This window comes from Epinephelus moara, chromosome 16, assembly GCF_006386435.1.
Source record: "Epinephelus moara isolate mb chromosome 16, YSFRI_EMoa_1.0, whole genome shotgun sequence".
Lineage (NCBI taxonomy): Eukaryota > Metazoa > Chordata > Actinopteri > Perciformes > Serranidae > Epinephelus > Epinephelus moara.
Window position 1 is genome coordinate 33,717,868 of NC_065521.1, and position 21,163 is coordinate 33,739,030.

General features: G+C 41.2%; 1 protein-coding gene across 1 annotated transcript in view; it reads right to left on the reverse strand.

The window, feature by feature from the left end:
• LOC126402979 (acid-sensing ion channel 1-like) overlaps positions 1 to 21,163 on the reverse strand; it is a 76,344-nt gene that overhangs the window by 6,981 nt on the left and 48,200 nt on the right. Inside the window, exons 3-7 of the mRNA XM_050065359.1 lie at positions 2,577 to 2,727; positions 2,242 to 2,369; positions 569 to 719; positions 414 to 470; positions 111 to 264 (exon numbers count right to left, since the gene is read on the reverse strand). Coding sequence (XP_049921316.1) covers positions 111 to 264; positions 414 to 470; positions 569 to 719; positions 2,242 to 2,369; positions 2,577 to 2,727 — 641 coding nt within the window. The remainder of the gene's footprint in view (positions 1 to 110; positions 265 to 413; positions 471 to 568; positions 720 to 2,241; positions 2,370 to 2,576; positions 2,728 to 21,163) is intronic.

Here is a 21,163-nt window from a genome sequence, read left to right on the forward strand (position 1 = left end):
TGTCTTAAGATTAAAAAAATAATGCAATGTCAGCAACTGAAAACTTTCATTTCATAAAAAATAATACTTCAGTTCAGTGTTTTCATTTAACCATAACGGCTGATTCTTACTTAATATACTGCTCAGATTTGTTGTATTTCTTTGCCAGATATTTGGCAGAGGCCTTGCTGGGGATCTTGACGAAGGACAGCTCTTTGCTGTATCTGGTCATGTTGCAGGGCGTCTCACACACACAGAAATCATTGTCTCTCTCCACCAGGAAATCTGCAGAGAAGGAAACCAGAGCTCAGCTTGACCTTTTGAGATCAGTGCGGCTGTGACTTTAAGATGCCATGGGATGATGTGTGTGTGTGTGTGTTCCGCATCTGTTCCTTAAAGATTCAGACCAGACGTGGACCAAGCGTTTTTCTTACCGAGTGCTGGGTCAGCACATTCTTTGTACAGCTCGGGGGTGCAGTAGGGAGCGTCGCCTGCAACCAAAGCAACACATCTAGTCAGTGACATTTTCTACAGTAGTTTTTCACTTACAACGTCAATGATATAACACACAGTTAAAGTCTTTTCCTACCAGGCATGTGCACCATGCGACAGTTGCAGTTGTCCACCAGGTAGCGTGTTTCACAGTCGATGCGACAGGCTGTGATGCTGTAACTGTCAAAGAAGTCTGAATCCATCGCTGTCACCTTACAGTCTCCCCAGGGTGGAGGGAGATATATCAGCTGCAACACACACGCATCACTTACTATACACAAGCAGTTTACACACTTAGAAAGAGTGTTACCGATACAAAAATAAATGCAATGTATACAGTTGTTGTGAAAACTGCAAAAAAAGGAGTTAAAAAAGCAAATGAAAGCAAATGAAGACAAATATTCATGAATCAAAAACAGGATGCTGACAGTTTCAGAAGAAATCATGCAAATAAGAGACAAGAATAAAACAGCTACATTAAATTTAATTTGAATTTATTTCTGTTTGAATAGACAAGTGATTTTCTAATATCTTTTAAGGCTATAACTAACAATTATTTTCATTATAGATCAATCTATCAATTAAGTAATCCATTATTTGAGTAACTGATTTCTTGTTTGGTCTGTGAACGTCATAAAATGATGAAACATGTTGATCAGTGTTTACCAAAATCCCCCTTTGTCCACAACCCAAAGTTATGCAGTGTATTGTCATAGAGGAGAAAAGAAACCAGAACATTGTACGGTGTCATATTGCGCACTCTAGTGGGTGTGGTTGGTCTACCTGTCTCTCTTTCTAGGAGTGCAGCACCTGTGAGCAACTGGGGGGACAGGATAAAAGGGAGCTGAGGGGCGGACTGCAGGGAGACACACTGAGACAAACAGCGACACATGCCTGCAGTAGCAGCAGTACTGGAGTAGTGGGGGGGGGGTTTCTTCCCATTTAGTTAGTGGCTTTGTTATTTTAGTTTGGGTTGGAGATTACCGCTAGTTCAGTTTCTGATTTTGTTTGGTTAAGTTTAGTTCAGTTTAGGTAGTTAGGGGGATGAGCTGGGTCCGACAGCTCGCTACATGATTGGCCCAGCAACTTCCCCATCTTTTGTTTCCTCCTTTGAGTTGTAAGTATTGTTTCATTGTTGTTAATAATAAAACTTTGTTTGCCTGCATCTGGCGTCCATTCATATGTTCCGGTCTCTAGCTGAGCCTTTGTCTGCTTAGAGAGGCCATAACAATCAGAGAATGTTAACTTTAAGAATTTAATAGCTGACAACTGATAAATAATGGATTGACTGTTTTAGCTCTAATATATATGGCCATGTCCTAGAAAACCTAAAAAACTAGGGTGTCTCCAGTAACAGCTGACGGAGGGATCCCTCCTCAGTCTCTTCTCTTTTTCCCAGCTAACAGGTTTGAATATTTATTCTTCGAAGTAATAATAAAATTTTATTCACTGAGTTAATTCCTGAGAGACAGCCACAAAGCAATACAGCGTTTCTAGCTTGAAAACATTAAACATTTTAAATAGGCCCCTTTGAATTTCCTGTTGCAATGTTTGTTAATGCAGTCGCTGACATGAGGCCAAATCTGTTCCCCTAGCAACAGAGTAGCAATGAAAAGGTCTATGCTGCTGAAAAGAGGTCGAAGAGGGCGAGAAACACGAGCAGTCAGACTATCATACAGGTGTTAGATAAACACCAGGTTGGGCAAACTTATTTGATAAATGTCATGTAGGTAAGATATATAAAGATGATTTAAGTGCAACAGTTTGTACCCTCTGTTCCTGGCAAGAAACAAACGTCTGGAACCCGGGCGCCACTCCAAACCCGAGCTGGTCAATGAAGGACGGCTCATCCTGACTGTGGATCTGAACTTTGACTCCGGCTTCAAATGAAGTCTCATCTGCAAGGAGTCAAAGAACATGGGATCAGAGCAGCGAACTGTGAAAATGTGTTTCAGGAATAAATCCAGACACTTTGCAGAGTTGTGTCCCTGAGTTTCACACTGCGAGGTATTTACACCTGCCCACACATCTGCCCACACACACTGTGACAGATAACCAGATCTGCCAGAGACTGAATGAAATAAATGACGTCCCCCTCCCCTCACCTGTTTCTCCCCACACAGGCAGGTATTCATCCTGCTGAATGTCCAGCATGAGCTCGAGTCCATTACCCATACCACCCTTGGTGGTGATGAGGGGAGGGCGTCCATCACCGCCAGCGTTAAAGGTGTAACACTTCCCATAGCGAGTGAAGACCTGAAAGAGACATGAAAGAGATTTCTTTTTAGCTTTGCAAAACTGCAAAGGTTTCATAACAATCCACTGGGGGTCAGTGTTTGACTCCATTTCTGATGTGTGTGTGTGTGTGTGTGTGTGTGTGTGTGTGTGTGTGTGTGAACATGTCTGTGTGTGTACGACAGAGATGGAATGAGATAAAAGGAGAATGTGTGACAGGAAGAGAAAGAGGTGAGACGGGGAGAGTGGAAGAGAAAAGGAGAGCGAAGAGGGAAGGGAGGCTGTCCTGTGAGGTTTGTGGGTTACACAATCAACCCAGTGAGGTGATGGAGACTGGCAGACTGGTGATTTAACATTCCCTCGCACGCTCTTTATGGCACTTTATAATGGACCTGACGTTACCATGGAGACCAGGCATTCCAGCCAGGAAGAATGTAGCCTTAATTTTTAAGGAAAGCCAGGACGTTAAGATGTTAGAGTGAAAGCTGTGTGAGATAACAGCAAGAGCCCACATGACATGTTTAAACAGCCATGAGTGCACGATAGTAAATAGAGGGATGAATATTGAGCTTTCTTTGGCGGAGAGTTAATCTTGCATTAGAGCGTTTAGTGTCGTATGAGTCACATAACCCATGCAGGGAGGATAAGGGAGAGAGTGGGAGAGCAGGGAATAACGGAGAGCAGGGATGTAAAGCGAAAGAGACAGACAGAGAGAGGGGGAGAGAGAAAGGGGGAGTTTAGCTGCTAACGCTCGGAGCAGGCTATTGTTCAGTGTTATGGCACAGAATGACATATCTATGATTAGAAAGAACAAACCAACCAAGTAATTGTTGAGAAAGAGTTTGGGTCCTGCCAAGGGCAGTTTAAACATTTCGCCCATCTATCATGTAAAGTCAGCCAGAGACTGCTGGTTGTAGGAGCAAAACATCAATCTGTGAGTGTGGAGGAAAAAAAACATTCAGCGCCATTGAGAAAGGCAAATGAAATGCACGACAGGCCACAAACAATATGTGTACAAACAAACTGACAGACCTGTTTCTTTGAGAGGAAATGTTTGTTTCACGTAAACAAGACTGAAGAGTCTGCAGCTGTGAAGCTGTACCTAAGGCGCCACTATACTTCATCACAACTGCTTGTCACATGGTCGAATAGCTTTCAGAAACCCCCTCCTCCTCCACCTTTCTGGCATCTGAACCTGGCGGGGTGGTGGCCTTGCTGTGTCCGACCATTTCTGAACTCTCTGAAACCGACAATCCAACATTCACACCCACTTCACACTGTGACCGTCCAGCTGTGCAGAGGTTAGAAAGGAGCTCTCGGTTTTTACATGTTACACAACTATTTCTGTCATTTTTCACGTGAACAAACGAGTGCAACACGATTTATTCCCTCCAGGGGAGACTCTTCAAACAAACTCACAAATCACAGAATCGCCTTTGAGTGCAGCTATTTAAAATGATGAAGCTCTGTCAAAAGTTTAGTCAGGAAGACAATACGTTTGAATATTTAGGCCTGTAATTTATTTCTCATACCATCTGACATTGCACACATGCTCACTCATAATTTCTTGCTGTCATTGTCAGAGGCTGTCAATTAAGACATCGGCTGTTTTATCAACACATTCTCAGTCTGATCTCGTCACATATTGACGTTTCGTCATGGACTTTCCACGTCCACATATGATGTGCAAGGTACCCTGGGTGCATTGGTTGTTGACATTCTGGGACACCGTTTTGTCAAGTTCTGCCTGTTACATGCATTGTCTTCTTTCAAAATACACTTCTGTTTTCAAAGGAAATTTACTGTTTACATACAGTCTCTTTCAAAATAAAAGCACTACGTCAGTAAAACACCACAAATTGATGTTGTTTTTTTTTCCATCAACAACAAACACATGTGGTTGGGTTTAGGAAAAAGAACAGGTTTGGGTTTAGAATCTTACGGGACGTGAACACCGCTCTCTTGGGTGAAGGACAGCGTTTGTTGGACACTTCCACCACTGCTCCCGCCAGCCCCAGTTGGACTTTCACCACCTTCACTCTCATCCTTCTCCCGCCACGTTTCCCTCTGATGCTGCCAGGCACTGTTAAACTATAACCACAACTTCCACTTCTTCTGCAGGGTGTGACCTCCAGATCTCCACTGATCCCCCTGCTGCTGTCTGGACCTGAAACTTTAAAGTCTTTTTGATACAGACCTTGTTTTTTCACAGGTTTTTAAATGAATATTGTACTATGTGAATCCTTTGTATTTGTGTGTTGACACACTCAAGAGGCATTGTGCCGACATGAAAGGAGAGCTTTTTTCATTGGAGTGAGACCGAGTTCACCTTATCAGCTGATCACAAGGAAAGGGATACTTTGCCGATTTCTAACCAGCTTTGTAACATACTGTAACAATGTCCGCCGTAATTGTAAATGAACTGGGGTAAACTTCCCTCCATCGAACCAGTGCCCCGATCTCCCTGCTCCCCTCCCAGCAGAACTGCGTCATCCGGCAGAGCTTTGCTGGCTCTTAGGCTGCTGCTAGAACTACAAGCTGTACTTTCGCATTTTCGTATGGCCCGCACCACAGACACAAGGAGCATAAAGCTGGATTAAAAGACACACCCGACCCTATTTCTCTTTCTCTCTCAGACCAAACTCAGATCAAACTGTGCTTATCAAATATAAACCAAGATTACGTTACTGTTTTGCCTATTTCTTGCCTAAAATGTCTTCAGAAACATATTTTACTGTACTGTTTCACTGTAAGAGTGAGCGTTTGTGAACAGGAAGTGGGCTCCATACTGTTTCCTGCATAGTGAAAACGGAGGCTGAAAAAAATAAACCTAAGATTTATTCAACCAAGATTCTGTTACTGCCTATTTCTCAACTAAAATGTTTTACAAACAAGTCACCATTTAGCTGTAATACGAGATTCTTTGTTACCAGCTGGCCGCCATTATGTCAATTGCACGAGTTCCCATTATGTCACCCACCAGCGGGGGCATTTATTGGTCAAGTGCAGTGCTGTGCATTCTGTCTACCTCTTCTCTATTCTACCTCTTGAGCAAAAGCGAATGCTATAGTCCTTTTTCTTTGTTTTCTCTGGTCATGTAGCACTAATTTCATAAGTCCAGCAGTGAAATACTTCTTTAACCAAAAGCACGGCGACACACCTTTATTGTTAGTCTATCATCATGCTGCTCCTTTTTTTGTGCACCGTCCACCGTGTGTGTGTGTGTGTGTGTGTGTGTGTGTGTGTGTGACAGAGACAGGGGAAGACAAGGTGGAAAGCGAACTATTGCACATAATGTTTCTATAAGTCATTAATAACAATGTGATTCACAACAGCCAATCGACCGGCGCATCCCCAGTTGCCCAACCTTACGGCAGCACAGTAAATACTGTCAATCAATCGGTCAGTCAACATTAGACTGTCACTGCACACAATGGCCAACAGATCAGATAAGATAGATCAGGCAATTTGAGCTTGCTGTCCTGGAAATATGGACTTTATTTTTCCCCTCTTGAGATCAAGGACAAATCAGACCTATAGTGGGCTGAGCTGTGGTTTATGTGCAGGACTTGAATTACTGTGAAGGTTACAGAGGATAAACGTCTGTAGAACAGACCTACTAAAACACATCTATTGTGTTTTACTACTCACTTTTCATCATGGTGATAATGGGTACAGTCATAGATAAAATCTTACAGTTGACTTTTCTCTGACTTCCACAGCAACACTCAAAAAAGTGTGCATTGATATGAGAACTGAGGCAAAAACAAGGCAAAAGTTACTTTCCCATGTAACTAACTGCTTTCAAATGCAGTAACTGGTGAAGTAATTCAATTACTTATGAGAAAAGTAACTAATAACTGTAACTAATAAGTCATTAACCACCACCACCTCCAGTATATGGACTCTATGGGGAATTTATTTTGCTGTTGCACAAATTTAGCCTGGTAAGACCATCCTGATGACATGAGATCAACATTGTGTTTCACTCTCTGTGCCAGTCTGAACTCAGTGAAGCCCCAAACACTTTCAGGGCGTAAGTATTCCCCTTTCCAGACAAACTCCATCAGCTAATCAGTGTCACAAAACACCAGGGAACATCTTCTTCATCTCCAACAGAGCCAGTTGATACATCAAGCTTTTGCCAAATCCAGTTGGAGGAATGATAAAAAAGTTTTTTTCCTCCAAGGACCTTCATGAGTGCACACTCTTGTTCTCATTTAATTGTTGTTATTGAGTCTGTTTCTGCCATAACTTCACTCATTGCTATGTTTATTCTGCTCATGTTAGTGTTTGTTGCTTTGGGAGCTGCCATTATGTTCTGCAAGCTGCGGCCTGCGTCAATTACAACGCATTCCCTTAATGGCTGCTTATGTTGTCAATTACAATGCAGATGCCTGATTTGCACCAATTGGATTTTAATTTTAGAAAGCATTTGGGCCGGCATGGAGTCCAGACTGATACAGAGTCGTCACGTCACTGGTATCATCTCACCAGGCTCTGATACCCCTGGATGACAGAATATCCCAGTGGAGTCTAAGCACCAAAGTCTGTCTGTCAAATCTTAATCATCACAACATCTGTTATGTCTGTACACTTGTAATTTGTAATAAACATTTGTCTCTCCTAATTGAACTTCAAACACTTTTGATTTCCCTTGGGCACAGTTTTGCTTTAGCTAAATGCTAACATCAGCATGCTAACATCCTCACAATGCTAACATGCTGATGTTTAGGTGTAATGTTTACAGTGTTCTCCATCTTAGTTTAGCATGCTGATATTTGTTAATTTCCACTAAACACAAATAAAAGCTGAAGCTATTTTAGTATTTAACCAAAATGTTGGACAAATCAAAACACTGACTTGATGCTGCCGCAAGAGGAAAAATCTGAGGATCACCGGAGTTCAGTTAAATGCATGCTTTTTCAGACCTTTTATTTTGAAATAAATTTAAGACTGATTTTTGGGCAAATCATCTTTTCCTCATTCAAACATTGCAGGTAAGCAGTATATATGTAGTCCCATGCAGAGGCAGGTCTTATGTAGGAATTAGGTTCAGTGGCAGGTTAAAGATTTGTAACATTAGAAATGTGGACTTTCATGTATTAAGAGCTTGGCTCATTTTGACAAAAGTAATTAATAGATGGAAAAATAAAATGAGATCAAACGTTTGTGGCAATAAAGACCTCACAATTTCAAACTTAATGACTTTTAAATGACGGTCACATGGTGTGAAGAGAACCATCTACAGCTTAATGTGACAAACACAAAGGAGCTGGTGGTAGATCTGAGGACGGCAAAGACGCCGCTGACCCCAGTTTTCATCCATGGGGTCATCATGGAAATTGTTTAGGACTACAGGTGCCTGGGGGTGGATATAGACAATAAACTGGACTAGTCCAAGAACACTTGAGCCCTCTACAAGAAGGGCCAGAGCCATCTCTATTTACTGAGGAGGCTGAGGTCCTTCAACATCTGCTGGACAATGTTTGAGGATGTTTTATGAGTCTGTGGTGGCCAGTGCGACCCTGTTTGCTGCCGTGTGCTGGGGCAGCAGGTTCAGTAAACTGATTCAGAGAGGAGAGGAGGATGCTGTCTATTCAGTGACAGACTCATTCCCCCAAGATGCACCACAGAGCGCCACAGGAATTCCTGCCAGTTCCCATCAACCTGCACAACTCCTCCCTCAGAGTGTCAGCTGCTCTGAGTCAGTACACTGGCAATCTGGACTTTATTCACCTCCTGAATTTATAATTCATAATGATCTATTGGGTGCAGATATTCAACTGTGCAATAAAATTTTGAGTGGACGTCACAGCAGTAGCGTGCGCATACTCGTGGCAGAAAAACAATGGACATCGGAGAGAAACAGTTGACATACCCGGAATAAAAATGTCTACTTGTGCCGCTGGATGTCAGAACACGAATACAGAATAAGACAAGCTTCATTTTTAAAGATAACCGTCGCAGAGGACACCATAGTAGAAAATAAAGTTTTGTCTCCAGTTAATTATAATCTTGATATTCAGGCTATAATCGCTGCTGGACGCTCGGTAGAGGAGTGTGTGTTTGGCTTAAATTAACAGAATTACTGACGTGGTGAAAAATAACTCATCATCATAATTGTAAAAACTCACATTTGTTAAGCATGAATTTGTCTTATTGTCCTAGGTTAAAACTTGTGGAGACGTCCCCATATAATATAATTTAATGGTGAAGTAACAGTTAACCAGTTAGCTAACACTGTCTTTATGAATTCCTTGCTCATAACAGAATATAGTAACTTTCACCACTGCTCATTTTATAAAGGACACCACAAGAAAACATGTTTGTTGTTAAGTTAATAAACGGACAATGGATCATTGTTTGTTTCTATCTGTCAGCAGTCAGCCATCGGTGGCACACTATCTACTTTAGCTACATCGCAAATGTTAGCGTGCCTTTCATTTTCCCTGCCTGCATGTAGTTGGGAACCTATCTCAACGCACATTATAGACTATACATTAACATAAACAAAAACGTGTTTTCTTGCGGTGGCCTTTCTAAAGTGAGCAGTGGTGGAAGTTGATATACTTTGTCATGATCAGGGTGTTAATAAGCAGACAGTGTTAGCTAGCTAGCACGCTAGCACGTTGATAAACTGTACTTTCACATTAGGTTACATTATATGGGGACGTCTCCACAACTATTAACCAAGGACAATAAGCCAAATCCATGCTTAACAAACGTGAGTTTGTACAATCTTTACGATGATTTATCCTACGCCACATCAATAATTAAGTAATTCAAATAAGCAGAACCTTTTTTTTCCACCACACATCCTACTATTAAATGGAGAAACCTCTGTCCCTCCTTCCGTCCGTCCGTCTGTCATCATCCATTTTCCTCCTCACTGCTTTGACCTACTTCTCTGAACTTGCACATAGGCTTTCATCTTGGTCATGTGCAGACAGCCACGATGCCGTTTTTGCATTTTTCTGACATTTCTACTGTTTATATTCGCGTTTTTGTCCACTACCCATTCATACTGTGAGCACCATTAGCAGCGCAAGCTGTGCATGCGCGCTGGGACCACAATTTGGCTGGGAAGCCTTTATCTCCAACACTTGCGGATCGAAACCTGTATGCGTGCCTCCGTGCCGTCAGCCAAAACTATGCTCCATGTACTTTGCCATAAAGCATGTTTCTAAATACAGTGTGCATTGTTTGTCTTACATTAATATTTATTACACAGTGCATTTACAGTGCTCTGATTTTGCATCTCCTCTAATATACTGTTTTTGATTTCTTATTCCTCTATACATAACACATCCCCGGGTATGGACTAGTAGATCATAAAGTCAGAAATATAAAAATGAGTTATTGCAATTGGTTAAGAAATATAAACGTTATAGTGCTTTTTATGTTTCCTTTGGCGCTCACACTGACACCACTACTGTCCCTTTCTGCCACAAATTCGGTTCCGCCCACAAAATACGTCATCACTGTTTACAAACACACAAGGGTCTATAATTTTCTTACTTTATCATCATTATCTATTCTTGTTTATTCAGTTGATGTATATACGATAGTTAAATTTCACACTTACAGCTTCAGCACAGAGACAACATATATTTATTATTTTTAACATTTTTATATCTTAAGTAGTAGTGTTAAACGCTGTAGCATTAGCAAGTTCTATTTTTTTTATTAAAATGTACATTTTCATTTCCATTTTATTTTATTTCATTATATTTATATATTTATATTTAATACTCTCTTTCTTATGTCTTATAATTCTTTATTCTCTAACTTGGAGCTACTGTAACGAATCAAAATTTCTCCTCTGGGACTGGGAAACTACTTCTGCTTCTGATTTTAGGGCCTAATATTTCTAAAACTGAATTTAAGACACATTAGGGACCTGCAGACACCCTGAAGTCATTAGGAATTGTCCTCTGGAGGCCATCAATGTCTGTACAAAATCTCATAGCTAACCTTTTAATAGTTGTTCAGATATTTCAGTCTGGGACAAAGTAGTGAACTGACCAGTGAGAAGACTGACATTGCCACAATGCCATCCTTGGAGTTACGCAGTTAACATGGCTGACAAACATCCAGTAAACAAATGCCTGGTTAAACTATCCACTCTCTCTGTTTTGTATCTCGTCTTTTTCAACATGCTGCATGTGGCCTTCACTACACACTCACTGACTTATTGTGAACTCTGCTGGCTCGTTAAACATCTGTAAGAACTGACCCAGCTGTCAGGGAGGCTCAGCCCATTACGCCATAAATGGAAGCATAAATGTGTCAGATCATACGTCTGCACTTACTGTACCTCATAAATAAATCAATCATTACATAAATGTAAAATCCATGTGAATGACAGGAACATGATGTTCAGCCGTATCTCGATCGATATGGAGGAGTGAGGTGACGTCGGGTGACACTTGTTTCTCTGCCTCTTGTTGAATAGTTGATGTGACAGAGGTGGTAAGAATGAAAACATCAAACATGTATAAGCCCGCACAACATGCATACTGCGGCTGCTTGTTCTGCTTGTTATGAGGGATGAATAAATCATTGTGCACGTATGAAAGTGGTTTTCTGCAGCAAAAATCATATGGAACATGAAGGGTTACAACAGAGAGAAACTCTGACAACTGAAAGTTCATTTTACTTGTTAATTGTGATGTGAACGCTTTTAACACTCTTTTACAGTTAGTAAGGTAAAATCAATCCATTTTGGACAGAATTTAATACATTACTTACTGATTGAAGCTTACACAGGCTATAATCTTCAGAGCTCTGTGATCAATAAAGCTGTCACTCACACACAATTTCCCATGTATTGAAAAGCACTCAACAGAGCTCTGCTGTAATTAATCATTATGCACATAATTACACATATCTGTTTTTAGAGCCACATCAGATTTTGAAAGAATCTCTGAAACACAAATCCATGTACTTTCCCATCCATTTAGCAAAGTCTTGCAATCTGTGAGCAGCTAAAAGATGTCTCAGCAGGGTAAGTTCAATCCATTAGTGCTCTGTTGTTTTATGGGAATGTTTTCAAAGACTTTAAAGCCGTCGCCGTTAAGTGCCAACACTTTCACTGTTATTATGCCGCACGCTTAAACAGCTATCACTGGGAAAATGCTATTTAAATGCAACAGCGAGCAGACAGCAGCCCACGGTGACCAGCACTAAAATACATCCACATTTGTTGCATCCTATTGTGCAGCTTGTGTAATTTAGGACTCCTTAATCCGACAAGGATTTCAGTTGACCTGGAAAAACTGTACTGGGTGCCTTCACACATGAATAAACTTTAGGAAAATAAATAAAGGGATTAATATTAATAAGACTAAGAGTCTACGGCCATGCCAGCAGCTCTGTGAGGTTGTACTCAGAACAGAGAGACGTCAGCATAAGAGCCCGACTCATATATCAGCTGGCCGATAAAAAAGGCCATTATTCGGCTTTCACATATATATCTGTATCAATGTATATGTTGTCCGATATGCAGCAGTATGAAAACTTTCTCTTTTTTTACAGAACATAATGCAGAAAAAGATACTTGGGATAATTTATGTTAAATCCCCAATGAAGTATAATGTTTGAGTGCACTGATGTCATTTTTAACAGTAAAGTTTATTGTTAAACTGTAAAATTTCCTGCCTCCATCACACATCTTTGACACAAGTGTATAAAATTACCGTGAATTAAAACTCCAGTACCAGCTGACCTCTAGTCAGCATGCTAACATGCTCACAATCACATTGTTAAAGGTATATTATGCAGGATATTCAGTTACTGTTTGTTAACACGCTTGCCAGCGAAAATGAAAGTAAAAGCCAACCTCAATTTCACCCCTGCTTGGCATTTCGCTTAGCTGTATTTTTGGTGCTGTGTCTCTTGGATGCCTGCTGCTTATCGTCTGGCACTCGATCGCTACCTCTTTATAAAGCCACGACCTCAACTGAGTGCTGTGGAGGTACATGCCTGTAAACGTTACAGAAAATAAGAAGAAAAATAAAAAAATTAAGGCAGAGTCTCTGCAGAAAAATTCAATGCCACACACTTCTGGTGATGATTAAGAGGGATTATGTCTATATGAGTCTATACAATAGTATACCTTTAACATGCTGTTATTCAACAGGTATACTGTTTACCATGTCCACCATCATAGCTTAGCAGGTTGATAGCTAAGTTTTGATAATGACTATTAAACACAAAGTACAGCAGAGGCTGATAAATGTCTGGTTTTTCAGGTATTTCATCATGTGTCATGTGTAAACGTTTATGTAAAGCAGAAGTGCAAATGTTACAGTCCATGTTGGACTTGTCTCAGTGCAAAATAAGGCATGGATGACGAGTCAATATGTGGGTGACTCTACAGGAGCACCTACTCAGTCCTCAAGGCTTGACTGAACCCACTTTAAGTCGATTGCCAGCAACTCGAGTCATTACAAACACATCAACACAACTCCATAGCATTCTGACACATTCACTTACACATACTGATAAATACACTGTGAATCACTCATTTATCTCTTGTTACATACTCAACATCTGTTAAAAAGAAAAAATCATTTTTGTATATTCATTTCAAATTCTCCCTCTCTATTCTCTTCCTTAAAAAAGGTCAAAATATTTTGATGACTCCTCTTGAATTCAGGGGCTTCAGGAGCAGATACTAAAATTCATGAGCTCAAATGTGATTTGGATCAACAAACTAACTGCACCCATCACATAAAACCTCACTCGACTGTTACCCAGTTGGTACCAGCAGAGCAATATACTAGCCTGAGGTGGTTGTTTGGATTTGTGCTAACAAAACTTTTGTTTCCATTGCCAAAGAATGTGGTTAAGGTTTAATTTATTAACCTAACCCCTAAAGCCCAAACAAACTTAAAGTGTCAGACACACATGTTTTGAAGTACATACATACATTTAAAAGGCCAAACACACACCAAAAGTGTTACGAAATGTGTCAGACTGCTTTGACGCCCCTTCTTCAAACCTTGTTTTTCGATTTTGAAGCGTCAAATGAGGACCCAGCGACCAAAGCTGTTTTTTCTGCAGCTGCATTACCTGTTTAGAGAGAGCTATGAAAAAAAAGTGAGGATGTTTTTCCCTAGAGAATATTTTATTAAGTCTCTTGGTAGGCCAGACTGCCATTAATGCTACGGGTCTTTCTTTTTGTTTTTAAAGTGTCGTCAGCACATTCAAAGCTTTCTACCACCTGTCTCTAACTGAATGTGGCACTGTGTTCATGGTGACACAGGACAAAACATTGAAATGTATCAGTGACAAAGAACAAATTATGAGTAATAATACTTATACTGAACAAAAAAATATTGATCACGTTTACTGAGACAATGTTTTGATAGAGCAAGGTGAATCTTTGTTAGGGCAGTATCATTCCTCAGACACAGAGATGTCACATTTTCACAATATAGGTTTTACATATTCTTGTTAGTAAAAACTGAGCATACAAAATACACTGCAAATCAACACTGACCGCAGAACCACAGTAACTTACTCAAATAAAAATATATAGAGAATTAATGGGGGTATCTGTAATATACAAACACTTTGCTTAAATAGCGACCTTTTCCTAAATTATGTCTGGTTCTGTGGTGTTGGCATTTCACATCTGATGCCTACAGTGTGCCATAGAAACATCAACTGGGGGTGTCGGTGGCTTAATGGATAGAGTAGGCGCCCCATGTACAAGGCTGTTGCTGCAGCGGCCTGGCTTCGAGTCCAGCCCGTGGCCTTTTGCTGCATGTCACTCCCTCTCTCTCTCCCCCTTTCACACTCACGTGTCCTGTCAATTAAAGTCTAAAATGCCCAGAAAAATATCTTACCGTACCATGAAAGTTGGCAGGATACATTGTCTAGGAACCATGAATGTCTGTAGAAGACTTCAAAGCAATCCATCCAATAGTTGTTCAGATATTTCGGTCAGGACCAAAGTGATAGACGGATACATGATTATTTAGATAGCCTGCTGTACGTGTTACAACCAAAGGAAATCAGCTACAAGCCAACAAAGCTTTGTGGACCGGTGACTGACTGCAGTTTACACTCTTTACAATGGGTGATCTTGGAGTCAGGTCACTAACATTTGCAGCACAAAGGTAAAAATAATTCAGGAATAAAAACATCGGAGCCAAATCATTTCCCTCCTGAGTTTGGTTCTGAATGAAAAGCTGACTCACCACGCTAATAAACAGTCCTGAGTAGAACAAAGAGCCACTCCAAAAAGAAAATAAACTATAGACAGGAGATTGAAAGCCAGGGGCACAGTGGGGATTGTGTGTGTGTGAGTGTGTGTGTGTGTAATAACGATGCCCTGAACACAGAGTGAGACCCTGAGTCACTGGTTGTCAAAATAAAGAAGTCAAGAGGCAAACAAGAATAGGTAGAAACAAACCGCAGGGCTCCTCTGGGATTAAGGATAACCAAAATGCTTCATACAGAAACTCCTTCTCTTAATTAAGAGAGCAGAGACCAAAGGTCCGCCTGCACAGACAGAACTCTACAGAGATAACAGCTGCATGAATATCATCTTAGTGCCTCAAGTTTCAACATGGTCAGAAAATAAGTGAGAGCCTACGAGCGACTGCTTTATATTCATATCTATATTTTACGCAGTATGTATCTTTAGACTCATTAGCAGTGTAGCTCTAGGATGGCTGTCTGTCTGTTGAGTGGTTAGTCCACCTGTTTGGTCCAGACTGAATATAAAGGATGGATTGCCATGAAATTTTGAACATACATTCAGAGGATGAAAACAGAGGATGGAACCCAGTGACTTTCCCCTCACTTTTCCTCCAGTGCCGTCACCAGGTTTACTTTTTTGTTTTTTATTTAAATGTCACAATAACTATTAGATCAATGGCTGTGAAATTTGGTTCATGCTCACCTCAGGATAAATTTTAACCTTGGTAATTCCTTAACTTTTCATCTATTTGTTGAGACATTGATCTTAAAGCCCAGTTCAGACCAAAGAATCGTGATGAGACAAAACCATTTTAGAACGCTGCAGAGAAAAGTTGCAGCAGTGTGAACTGGCTGTCTGAGCTTGACTCAAACCAGCTGATGGTGTCACCTGCCACTCCGCGAGTCAAATCGCCGGTGGCTGGTTTTAAAACGTAAAGAACGTCACCTGTTTGTACAGCCAGTCGGCTTATCATGAAGTCCCCTGGTCAAGTCAAAATGACCGCAGACGGCGTGTTCACTTGCTGCAGCAGGTGCTCCGTTCCAGCTAAGCCCTCTGTTTCTGTCTTCACAGTGTGCCGGTGTCAAACGGTGGGTCGCTGCTGCTCGCTGTATGTGCTCATGACCCCTCCCACACATACATGCTCACTGACTAACTAATTGGCGCTGCTTACTTGTATTATTGTGGCGTATTGATTATGAATACAGTCCATCTGATGCTCTTTATGTTTATGATTTTCGCCATTCCATCACTACTACAAATGCAACTGTAGCTAGTATCTCACTATCACTATACTCATTCATATTTTAGGAAGCTACAAATTATATTCAGCCACTAAATAAACCTGAAATGCTGGAAATCAGAACAAAAGTACAGAGAGTTGCTGCATAGAGATGCATTGCAACTCATCTCATCGCCAATCTTTTGTCTAAACTGGGCTTAAAGGGCCCTATCTCACTTCCGGTGCAAAGAAAGTGAAAGTGACAGCTCAACTGTCACTGCTAGTTGGTGTGTAGATCTTAAAATGAGTTGTGGTCAGGCACATTGTTGTATTGCTATTTTTGAGGCAACAGATTGTGCCATTGACAAACAAAGACCTGCTCTAAAGTCAGAATGGCACTGCTATTTAAAGGTCGCATTATTCAGATAGTAAGATGTGCCTACGTAGGCGGGTTCACAACGTGCATACACTTTGCTTGTTACACACACAGGCCCGAGCAGATGAGTTGCAAGTGGGTGAAATAATGCATCATGAATGAGGAAAATATTAATTACATTTTCTAAACTGTGAACACATCAGAGAGCAGAGCAGAGCTGCTGCCCGACTCCCCATTAAGAGAGACGATACACGCATTTACTCACAAGGAGCACTGTAACTTTTGGACGTAACATTGGTTATTTCAGAAGCTGGAAGTTTAGTTCTGTTTCCTCTGTCAAGTTCGTAACTACAGTTTTAAGTTTTGCTACTTAAACGTTATCTGCTGCAGTGACATCACTGCTCTTAGTGCTTTACTCTGAGCAGAAAACCACTTGCTTGTCAAATTTGCCAAATCCACCATGTAAATAGCAATGTGCCAGCTGTAGGCACACTTGACTTTTAAAGGGCATGGAAGATGACACCAATTGGTTGAATTCAAGTTATACCCATAATCCACATATGATTAATTAAGGAACTAAAAAAATAACCCTTTACTCCTTATGTCTTACTTTGTGCCCTGATTATGTGCAGTTGAACTTGCAAAAGTGGAGATGGACACGCCGTAAATGCACTTGCACCATGCACTTTAGATTTAAATAGAGTGCAAAATCACGGTAGGATTTATTTTCTGGTAAACATGAATGTCTATACAATTTTTTGTATTGTACACCACTAATTTACGGAAAAAGCTGGAAAATTTCCATAAAAAACCTGGGCACGGTTGTTTCTAGCAAACATACCTGAACAGAGGTACACAGTGTATTTGTTGGGGATTGTTTTCAGGAGTTAGCTGTGTCAGGTTCTGTCCACACAGTGAATATTTGACCAGTATTCTGCAGAACTGTAAAGAGGCTGAACCCCTGTATTTTTTCTGGAGGTCAAAGTCTGAATAATGAGTGAGAATTGATCATGCAAATCAACACCATCATGTCCAGAGCATTGACTGTTGGATGACACCTCGGTGCAGGCTGCAGGGCAGGGAGGTGTAATGATCACCTAATCGGTTTGGACGGCCGGTCCTCCTGTCGTTATTGACAACAGAGGAGAAGACAGGGGACATGAGCTGTTGGCTAAACCTTTTCAGTGCTTCAGGGATATGAGTCTGAAATCACTTTAAATGTCAGAATTCGATATTTCTAGGAAACCATCATCAGTCTCTATCTTACCCTACCTGCTGCTTTATGGATGAAATATCATAAAAACCTCCCCCACTGTCGTGTGGGGATTTTTTATCTATCATATTCGGGATTTCAACCAGCTCCCACACAATAGAAACATTTCTTTGCCTCCTACATTTCCTTCCTCCCTGGTCTGTATCGCTCTTCCCTCCCTTGTGTCTCCTGAACTATGATGTTCTTTCCCCCGTGGACTCCTCTCCATCTCCTGCCGCACTTCCCCACCCGCCCCTGCTTCATTTGATGAATATTTCACAGGCCAGTAGAGACAGTCCTCCTCCTCTCTCATCCTACTCTCAGACACCGTCCGGGCTCTCAGTACCTATCACCTTCAGAGACGATAGCATCATAACGCCGGCTAAGGGGCACCTCAGGAGACTGGAGGAGAGCGGGGAGCATATCATATGAAGAAAAATGAAAGTGTGTATTCACTTAAGTTATATATGCCTCAGAGAACTGCCTCTATCTAAAAATCAGGACTGTGCTGACCTTAGCACTATCACAGCATGACAGAGTGAAGATGAGATTTGCGTTAAATCAGGCAAGTGTTATGATATAAGACCGCAACTTCCAGCAGGTGAGAGAAGAGGTTGTTTATAGCCTGAATGGATGCATAAGGATAATATCCAGAGGTGGAAGAAGTATTCAGACCTTTCGTCTTAGTAAAAGTAAAGTCCTGCAGTCAGAATTTGAATTAAGTACAGAAGCATCAACAGCAAATTGTCCTTCAAGTATCAAAAGTAAAAGGAGTAATTCTACAGAAAATTGCCCCGTGACTTATATATTATTACAGGTGTATATTATATATTATGTATATCAATGCAGTAGACTGAAATGCTCAATATTTCCCTCTGAAATACAGTAGAGTAGAAGTATAAAGCAGCAGGAAATGGAAATACAAGTAGGCATGGGATGATACTAAAATTTTATGTCTCAGTTATTCTGACCAAAACGATTGTGATTCATGATATTATCCCGATAATCATCAAAATATGCTTAAAACTCTCACAATGGCACTAAAACACTTCAGGTATCACTTTTTAGTGAACATCCTTTTCAGTGAAAAACAATCAAACAATAGCCAGGTGAGGTTGGTGTGTATCCAGCCTGTTTTGCAGTCTCTTCTATTGTTGGGTGCCCAGCAGTCTCTCTTGGGATGCTGTTGGCCACAATATGCACAATGATTCTGAAGATGCAAATTCACCATTAGTTACACCTGTTCAACTGCTCATTAATGCAAATAGCTTATCAGCCAATCACGTGGCAGCAGCTCAATGCATTTAGGCATGTAGACATGGTCAAGACGACCTGCTGAAGTTCAAACCGAGCATCAGAATGGGGAAGAAAGGTGATTTAAGTGACTTTGGACAGGTGGCATGGTTGTTGGTGCCAGACGGGCTGGTCTGAGTATTTCAGAAACTGCTGATCTACTGTTTTTTTTTTAAAATCCACAGCCATCTCTAGGGTTTACAGAGGATGGTCCGAAAAGAGCAAATATCCAGCAAGCAGCAGTTCTCTGGGAGAAAATGCTTTGGCAAGAGTAACTCAAATAACCACTGGTTACAATCATACTTGTATCAATGGTCAGGCTGGTGCTGGTGGTGTAATGGTGTGGGGGATATTTTCTTGGCACACTTTGGGCCCCTTAGTACCAACTGAGCATGGTTTAAACGCCACAGCCTGCCTGAGTATTGTTGCTGACCGTGTCCATCCCTTTATGACCACAGTGTACCCATCTTCTGATGGCTACTTCCAGCAGGATAACGCACCATGTCACAAAGCTCAAATCATCTCAAACTGGTTTCTTGAACATGACAATGAGTTCACTGTACTCCAGTGGCCTCCACAGTCACCTGATCTCAATCCAATAGAGCACCTCTGGGATGTGGTGGAACAGGGGATCCCTCCTCAAGTGCTGTTACCCCTCCCCAAGTGCTGTTACCTTGTTGCGGTTGGGAGGCTTGTGTGCTTCCATGACTCTGGGGGCTATGCCAGAGGGGCTCAAACCCCTGGCAGGTTCAACCAAGCTGGGCAGGTTCCAGGGGAGAGGCCTGACAAAAAACAGCACACTGGCCCTCCAGGTTGGGGATTTGGCGTGGGGCTAACAACCCCACCCCGGAAAAAACAAGATGTTACAGAAACGAAGACAAGGGAACAAAGAGAGAACTTTGACCCGGGAGAGAAAGGTTCTTCAATACGCAGACCTATGACGTTGAGTGGTGAAAGCCAGGAGCTCCTGCCTCAGGACTGATAACCCTTCTCCCAACCCAGGAACAGGAGATTCACATGATGGATGTACAGTCGACAAATCTGCAGCAACTGTGTGATGTCATCATGTCAATATGGACCAAAATCTCTGAGGAATGTTTCCAGCACCTTGTTGAATCTATGACACGAAGAACTGAGGCAGTTCTGAAGGCAAAAGGGGGTCTGACCCAGTACTAGTAAGGTGTGCCAAATAAAGTTGCCCGTGAGTAAATTGAGTATTGTAGTATTTTCATCGTGGTCAGTGATTAAATTGTCTATTGTCCCATCCCTGAATACACGTACCTGACAACTGTACTTAAGTTTAACACTTGAGTAATTATACTTATACCACCACTGTGTAGAAAGTAGGTGTCTTCCACTGACACACTATAATCTGGCCTCTAGTTCAAGCTTCTCAAATGTGAATATTTGCTAGCTTTCTTATTCTATTATAGTAAATTCAACATCTTTGCATTTTAGATTGTTGAAGAGGTCAAAACTCCAGCAACACTTGAAGTGTATTGAGCAACTTCAACGTAAGATAAACACGTTTCGCCTTGTGGCATTCATTGGGGTCAACCCTGATCCCAGGACGACCCCAATGAATGCCACAAACAAATGCGCTGTTTATTATACTTCAAGTGCTGCTGGAGTTTTGATATCTTTCCCTTCTCCATGCACCTTGAAAGTAGGTGAAATGTTGCCAGAAACCCCGAAACTGCCTCTTCAGTTTTAGATTGTTGGTCGGATAAAACAAATTGAAACTGAAATTTGAAGACTTCACCTTGTTGCTCTGGGGAGCTGTGATGGGCATTTTTCACTATTTTTTCTGGCATTTTATAGCCCACATAAAACAAGAATAAATCCACAAAATAACAGGCGTATTAATCTGCAATGAAAATAATTTAATAATATCAGAAAGTGGCAGAAATTTTTCATAACATTCGGATGGCTGTGTCACACTGGGATCTAAATCAGCAGAGAATTAAAGAGGGACCTTTCCCGAGGAAAACAGAGGAGATTCACAACAAAACAATATAATAGCTGATGAAGTGGAAGCAGCAGAGCCTGCGGGGCCACTATCTGTCTCTGAGGACAACTAATTGTTGGTTTAATGCAATC